This window comes from Cibotium barometz, chromosome 58 (assembly GCF_041138505.1).
Source record: "Cibotium barometz isolate CiBa-2024 chromosome 58, ASM4113850v1, whole genome shotgun sequence".
NCBI classification, from domain to species: domain Eukaryota; kingdom Viridiplantae; phylum Streptophyta; class Polypodiopsida; order Cyatheales; family Cibotiaceae; genus Cibotium; species Cibotium barometz.
In genome coordinates this window covers 30,270,659-30,278,692 of record NC_141103.1, presented here as the reverse complement: position 1 = coordinate 30,278,692, position 8,034 = coordinate 30,270,659, and the positions used below count along the sequence as shown (strand labels likewise).

Sequence of the window (8,034 nt, the reverse complement as noted above, 5' to 3'; positions counted from 1 at the left end):
TGTGTGTGTGTTGTGCCTCATCTATGCTTGCAAATGAGTGTGTGTGTGTGTGTGTGTGTGTGTGTGAGAGAGAGAGAGAGAGAGAGAGAGAGAGACAAAAGTGCTTCTCTGTTCGAGTCCAGGGACGGCTTCGACCGCCCCTGACCACTGCTTGAAAAATAAAAATACAAAGAGAGAGGAGAGAGTGTGAGAGAGAGTGTGTGTGTGTGTGTGTGAAAGAGAGGGAGAAAGAGAGTACAACCTTTTTGTTTGTATGAAATGAGTGGTGATTAGAGCAACTAAAGAAACAAGAGCTCAACTCGATGTGGGCAGTCAAAAAGTCCCCCAAGACAGTTGTAATGTTAGAAATAACAAATCTACTAGAATCCATAAGTTGAACTGCCCAAGCACTCTAGCTTTTTGAAAATATTATGATTATGATGTTCTTCAGAAATAACAGATAAAAGTGCATTAGTTATGATGTTCTTGTGTAGCATCTTTGCTTCTTGAGCGAAGAAAACCATAATTTACATGCAAGTTTTCCATGCTCTCTTCCCTTTGGAGTTGACGGGCATCGATCCCGCTACCTATCGCATGCAAAGCGATCGCTCTACCATTTGAGCTACAACCCCTCATGCAAGTTCTGGATATTGTTTCCTGCCAATGAAACTGACACGGCTGTTGAAATAGTACCATCAGTTGTTGAATGCAGCTGGACACTCCAAGAAACGACGTCACCAAGGTCATGAACATCCCTAGGTCACCAAGTTGGTCGCCCTTTGCCAGAAAACCAACTCCCCAACAGCAGTTCTCTCTCTCTTCACAAGTGGGTTAGATTGGCTAGTGCGAGGGCCCTTATAAAAGCCATGATCCACCCGAGGTCAAGTCCCACCATTGGTCGTATATGTCCTCGTGTTGCATTCTACCGACGTTAATACCACTCTCTCTCTCTTCACGGAATTTGAGGCAGCAAAACAAAGAGGAGAGAGCCTCATTGCTCCTTTGTGGACTTTTGCAAAGCATTTGACAATCTCATGAGGACGATTAATTAGCACGCAGAGACATATAGAGTTTGAGATTGACGTCATTTGGGCCACAATAGCATTATATGAGTAGGTAGCAAGTTGGGTTCACATAGCAAGGATTCTCAAATGGGGTGCATAACACTATTGGAGTGAAACAAGAGTGCTCACTTTCTAATACTCCATGACTTGATAGCTTAGGATAAGAGTTCTACACTGGCAGATACACTAGTTTTGATATTCTTTAATGTAGATGTACTTCAATCACACAGTTGCCAAAACAACTCGTGTTTTCTCCAAAGAGGATTTGGAAGTCAACCTCGGCAAAACCAAGGTCATGGTTTTCAATACAAGTTATGGGGGACTGCAAATGCCTTTCGAGGATAACGGTGTAAGCTTACACCTACTTGGGAGTGGTGCTTTAAGGGAGATCTTCATGAAACCATAACAGCAAGCCGCCTAGCTAGAGAATATGCATCATTAATGCAGCTAGACGCTTTCACCAAGTGCATACCAAATGCCTTCTCTTAAGACCAGGAATGGTGTAAAGACCAATGGTTGCATACCAAATGCCTTCTTTTTGACTCACTATTAAGACCAGGAATGACTCACTATTAAGACCAGGAATGGTGTATAGACCAATGGTTGCTCTGGTTGTGCAGGTCAGCATTGACATCCAAATGACTACCTACTACCTCTAGGCACCCCGCAGGTGACTCACACACACACCACATCGATGACCGAGACCCAACAGACGAGACCCTTTGTTAGACATCCTATCCAAGGAAAACATGCCCACCACCACAAGGGAGCCTTTTACATTTTATTGGGTCTCCACAGAGATGGTCAAGACCTTATTGGTCTGTGATGGGTGAGAGATTCCCTGATCTCACAGGGGAACTCACGTGATTCTAAGGTTTCCAAGATCATTTTTAAGTAGCATCATACAAGCAATACTCCAGAAAGAACGATGGAAGTCACGAAGTGCAATGTGATTGAGCGTAAGGTGAATGAAGCAATGTGGGAAATCCAAAGGACATGAATTCGCAGAAAGGTCACATGCAGCGGAACACCTTGTGGGGGGGTAAGAGGCAACACATAGCTAGATCTACGAAGGGTATACTTGAACCATCTTTTGAAGGCTATCATAAGCACCCTAATGGTCTCATTAGAAAATGGATGTGGTTTTTCCCTAACTACGTGCTTCATTGCTATATTGTGAACACACCAACATAGACCCAAAGCCCAATCCACCACCCAAGATATGGCCAATTGCTATAGGAACTAACCTCACAAATGAGGAAGTATATTCATTATGGGAAGGTGGATACCAGGTGGAGAGCAAGAATGCAGAAGGTGTTATGCCCACCCCACCAAGGTTCTTTATGCCTTGAAAATCTCCTATCACCGTAGTACTACTACTAGTCATCATGTATTATTTCCCCACACAAAAATATGTGGACGAAAATGTTGGGCACACCTACTAAAGAAGCTTTCTGGCCAATCAATATACTCAACCCTGCAGAATCAAAATCCCACTCCTTTCACTGTACTCAACACCATGTATTGTTTTTAGATCTCATTATTGTTGTACTACTGGTTATCTTAGTCTCATTACATATTATCATGTATTTAGTCCCAAGGGCTTACAGACCTGCCTAAATCTGCACACTAAATACTCAACTCCAAAAGCACAAATCCAACTTCTTGACACTCAAGGTTTAATCCAGCCACACAACATCTAAAGAGATTTACCCTCACAACACATAAACTAATTGTGGATAACAAGCTTTGAATATATGCAAAACAATTTCCCATAGGTAATGTCAAAATCTACAGCCTTCCTCCACTGCCTTGCCTCATTTTTTAATTTGTCATAAGATATAAAAAGTAACCCCTTTTCCTTGTTATTCACCTTGAATGTTGAAAATATATAGTTTCTAATGTAAACGTGAAAACATCTACGAAAACCTAAAAGTAAACTTATTTGATATGCCAAAACTTAACATACCAAAAGTCAAAAAAACACTAGTACAACTACATGCAACATACATTCCAGTCATACTGAAGAAGGGGCTACTGTCAGCCTCTAAAAGGTGGAAATCTAACAAGGTCAATTTCTGAAAAAGCCTAACACAATAATTCACTAATCTCTCATAGCTTGGGCAATAAAGATGATAAGCAGCTGCTTTTCAAAATCAAAGGCAATATTTCACCATACCAACAATCTTTCAGTACAAAAAGAACGACCTGTAAAGTATCACTCTGTGTCACGTGTGCATGCATGTGGTGGGTTTTTTGTGGGGAAAAAAAGTAGCCTACATAACCATAGAGGAGGTTTTTGCCACAATATCAACTATGAGTAAACATTAATTGAGGAGACGTGCATGACAACAAAATCGTCCTTGCAACCCGTTCTGATCTACATGATTAAAAAGAATTTTCATATGATAAATAATGTCATTAACATCCATACAACTGTAACAGATGTTGCAAACAGCAACATGTTTTGAAAGTCTACATTTGCACAAAACCTCTCTTGGAGGTCTTCCTTTCTTGCAGAAGAGCTTTCATTTCAAGCTCTAACTTAAATCAAAGCATTTCTCCTATAACTTTGGAAGCAGCCAAAGACCTTACTCAAATAATATGCAACCGAACTCCTGTTCACCAGACTGATGCCATACTCAAATCACATGCTGACTAGCTATCTTGACAGACTCCTCAAGAGCAATGATATCCTTCTCTTCAGGGTAGAGAGGCAAAAAGTCCATGTCTACAGCTGATGCATCCAGGCCCCCATCATCATCCACCATGAGGCTCTCATCTGAAAGAACTATATCACGTAATTTGAGCTGATGATATTGTACTACTTCATGTAGAAACTGGTTTTCCCTGGCATAGGCAGCGTTTTCCTGTGCCAACCTTGCCTTCTCTGCAAGCAGGGCCTCCAGCTGAAGCCTTACCTGTGAAACGAAATTGACTTGTAAAGACTTTTAAGGCAGGCACCAAAACCATTTACGAGACCACAAATTAAAACAAAACAATATTACACCCCCGCCCCCCCCCCCCCCCCCCCCCCCCAACCCAATACAAGAAGAAAAGGCAGTTCAACCAGTTCACGCCTCAGCATTGGCCCCCTCAAAGTTGGAGAACGTCCACCAAAACAGCACTCACACACTACCAAAGCTCTGTGCAATACTTCTTTGCCATAGCAATCAGGCTGCTGATCATCTCCCTTAATAAGTTGATGACAAAGGAGGGTGTCACCGCTAATGAGGTACATGGTGCATCTCTGTAGGAGGGTCCAAACTGCTCCAGCCCAAAGAATAGCTCTCCAACAAGACACAAAAAGTATGCTGCCGGTCCTATCTCCTATGCCAAGGCAGTAGAACTTCATGTGACGAAGCTCTGACCAGAGGAAATAAAAGGCACCATTTGTCCCCATACACGCTACTACATAATCCTATCTGTAGTGCTTCTCAAAATCTCCCACTGCTTGACAACGTGGGCAAGGTGCATGTACACCAAACTATGCACAGCTACCAACCCTCCATGTGTAATTGCTGTAAGAAAAAAGCCACCCTTGATCCCTGTGGAACTTGGTGTCATCCCTTCATGACCCGATATGCACCATGTAACACCATTGCTGTGGATGGGAAGCCTCACCAGCATGTTTTGAGCTGTCCTGCCAAACCAATTCCCCAGATTGCACCATACATCCACGCTAGAGCCTTATGGTAATATCGTATACGATACGAACAGAAGCCAAAAATTGACCCACCACAGACCATCCTTAACACCTCAACAAGTAAACGGTGAAAATCATGGCATTGACATCTGCATAGGGCTGCCCCCACTCAGCTGTCATTTCACCTGTTGGTCTTTACCAACCAAAAATCCACCATGGGTCAAAGGTCTTGAATGCCCTTATCCTAGCAATGAGCATCACTAATGAAATCTGTGAAATCCAGAAATGTTTTGTCTAGTAGAGAACATGTGCAAAAAGGGTCTATATTGCCGCTGAGAAATATTTTTGCACCAAAGAAGGGAACTTCAAACAAGCCAGTTCCCAAACCTAAAATGACACATTCCATTAGACAACAAAGTTTGAGCACCAAGGATCAGACAAATAGAGTGACAAAAAATAAAGATGAGAAACGAGCTTAAAAGGCCCACTACAGGCAGATTCTAGAATGCGGATGAGAGGACTATTTTTGGCACTAGATGAAGGGGCCTTCTTAAGGCACATGTTTTTCCTCCCTCCCTCCACTCCCTCTCTCTCTCTCTCTCTCTCTCTCATCCACATCTGTTAAGGTACATGCAAGAGCATCGAAGGACTAACATCAAAACATATCAACAATGAACATACAGTTTAATGGATTACCAGGTCATCCTCTTCATGCCTGACACCCTTGTCAACGCTCTCCCTTAACCTTTTATTCTCCTCCTCAAGCTGTGCACAACGGTCCTTTGTGAAGGTAAGATCTGTTTTTACACCTTTAAGTTCACGCAAAAGCAGCTTTGCCTTGGTTGCCATAGCCATGGCTACCTGGGATGGCAGCCCAAAACAATTAATTTTTGTAATACACGAGAAGATTGTGTCAGGCTAGCAAGCAAACAACAACAAGATGCTCCTAATGCAGGATTTTGATGAAAAACACTAAGCTTAAAGCGGCTGACTGGATTTACATCTCGGGATGCCTTCAGTTGTGTATCCTTGGTAGGGCCCTTCTTTTCTTCTAAGCTGACTTGGAGATTTGGAGGACTGGTTAGGCGCTTTTCTGGGGTCAATGTATCAAGGCTCTTTTTCAAATATCTGCTTCGAGGTTCTGTGTACATGAAATTGGTAGCCTTTGTCTCCACAAGGTTCAATCCCCCCTGCCATTCATGCCAAAATCAGATGTGTGCTCCCAATTGGTTTATAGCTGGTCAAACAGGAGCTATTGTGAAAAATTACCTCTATTGCGGTTCCAAGGGTGTCACTCAAGAGAGACAATGAGGAAGCTATGGCTTCCAAGCCTTTGTGCAGTGCAAGAGAGTCTTGCTGCTTCCATTTACCCTCTGACACCAACCTATTGTTTTTACTCTGTTGAAACAGGGTAAATTATTATGTTAAAAAATTTGTATGAAAGTGCTGGCCCTGAAAACATACAAATAACAACATTTCAAAATTTGCCTGTCGAATCAGAGTGTCAGAATTGATCTTTCTCTGCAACGGTTTTGAGTCCTTCAGCTTGATCTCCAACGAAGGCTCTTCAAGAACAGTTTTAGCTCTTCTTGCAAGCCCGCTCCAGAAGCTGTCATCAACAGTGTCTTCCAACTTCTGCACCAACAAGACAAGACATAAAACTTTACCAAGCTTTATCTAACAAACTGCAATAAGGAAGTCTCAACTATAGAAATCTGTTAATCACTCAAGTTACTAAACTGTTTTCTACGAGCTCCAAGGCTCCAGGGGAGTGTGAAGTCTGTACAGCCAAATCAACCCACTACACTTGTGTTCGTGCACACGCTGCACTGCCCCGAGTGTGGTACCCAAGCAAGGCAACTGGGTGTGCCCACGTGCCCTACACACTTCACCATCACTTGTACAGCCAAACCCACTGACTGTTTTCATGGAATTGCACTTACACAGTACATATTTTTTCCTGGTGTTTTGAGTATACTCTGCACTGCCCAAGTGCCATCACCTGAGCAAGGCAAACTGGTGCCTACAGGTACCCTACCATTTTGCAATCAATTTCTGGTTGCCTATGCTGGCAATGGGTTAGAAGGGCGGTGGTAACCCTTGTGGTGCACCTCCGGTGAAAAGGAGGATAAAGGGAACAAAAAGTTGAAAAAAAAAAAGAACTCACCTCATCGGAAGAAGTGCAGGATGAGGTAGGGGAGTTGTCGCTGCTGGAGCAAGCCATGGCCAACGATCAGGTTTCTTTCTTTCTTCTTTCCTTTCTTATGGGTAAGGAGATCCTTGCTGCTTCAAATCTGCAGAAAACAAAGGAATTTGAAAAAACATTGGACTAAAGTATCTAAGCCTGTTCTGGGAATCTACACTTATGAAAACCCTAATACCTTCCTGAAACCCTAAAACCAATCTAACGGCGATAAGCAGCTCTATGGACCTCCTTTCCCCAAATCCTAGAAACAGTCTCATAGCAGCGCATAACAGAATCTTTATCCTGCTAAGCCAAGCTTTATAAAACAAGAACCCTAATTCCCGCCATGCCTGCTCGAATCAAAGTTTCAACTTGAGAAACTAAGCTCAAACCCTAAAATGAGCTCTTGGCCGGCAACTAATTTGGTATCAAATGTGTCCAGAGAATGCCTAGATTTGACCTTTTTAAAATGGAAAGAATGCCCCAAAAAAAAAGAAGAGACTAACGCAATAAATTTCACCCCAAAAAACACAGACCAGAGAGGCTTACATTTTGCAGCAAAAGCTTTGTCTGCCTGCAGAACTTTAGGCCTGCAGAGATCAACCGGATGCTCCGAACAAGAAGAACGAACAAGGTATGGCGATGCAAGATAAAAAGATGGACTCTTTCTAAACTCCTGCGTGTTTCTAGCCGACAAACTCGATGTTTTCAAATAATCCCAGGTCCGGTCTCACTTGTTTCAACGGAAATTTGGAAGCATTGCTGTCAGTTCCCCATCATACTAGCCCATGATCCATGTTAAAGAATCTACCCTCAACTTTCGAGTCCGTTCACAGGCTCATGGCACTAATTGGCCATTGATTTGACCATGGACTTTGATTTTGGACAGTGGCTCTTTCGATTGCCTCACTCGACAATGGTTGTTGAAATGCAAATTTATAAGGCTTCCTTAAGGTGGAGTTCACGCGAGATCTTGGAGCCCGCTATAGCCAAGTGCAATCTGAAGGGCTAAAAGAAGAGTTGGGGTAGAGCAAACATAGACCCCCCTCCCCCCAACGGGCTTGATATAGCTCCAACTCTAGATCATACGGTTGCATCAAAGACCTATGTGACCTTCAAGGTCGACCCCGGAGCATTGAGGGCCCATGACTACACGTTCC

The 8,034-nt window shown here is 43.0% G+C and overlaps 1 protein-coding gene and 1 non-coding gene across 2 annotated transcripts; both read right to left on the bottom strand.

Moving 5' to 3' along the window:
- Positions 1 to 538: 538 nt before the first annotated feature.
- TRNAA-UGC (transfer RNA alanine (anticodon UGC)) lies at positions 539 to 611 on the bottom strand. The gene has a single exon. It is a non-coding gene; the product is annotated as a tRNA-Ala (tRNA).
- Positions 612 to 3,431: 2,820 nt separating this feature from the next.
- LOC147606145 (uncharacterized) lies at positions 3,432 to 7,651 on the bottom strand. The gene is made up of 7 exons (XM_086792493.1): positions 7,424 to 7,651; positions 6,857 to 6,983; positions 6,178 to 6,324; positions 5,959 to 6,087; positions 5,691 to 5,879; positions 5,386 to 5,550; positions 3,432 to 3,964 (listed from the first exon to the last, which is right to left on the bottom strand). Exons 2-7 carry the CDS (start codon positions 6,911 to 6,913, stop codon positions 3,686 to 3,688), a joined length of 966 nt encoding a protein of 321 aa, XP_086648619.1. The 5' UTR covers positions 6,914 to 6,983; positions 7,424 to 7,651; the 3' UTR covers positions 3,432 to 3,685.
- Between the last annotated feature and the right edge of the window lie 383 nt (positions 7,652 to 8,034).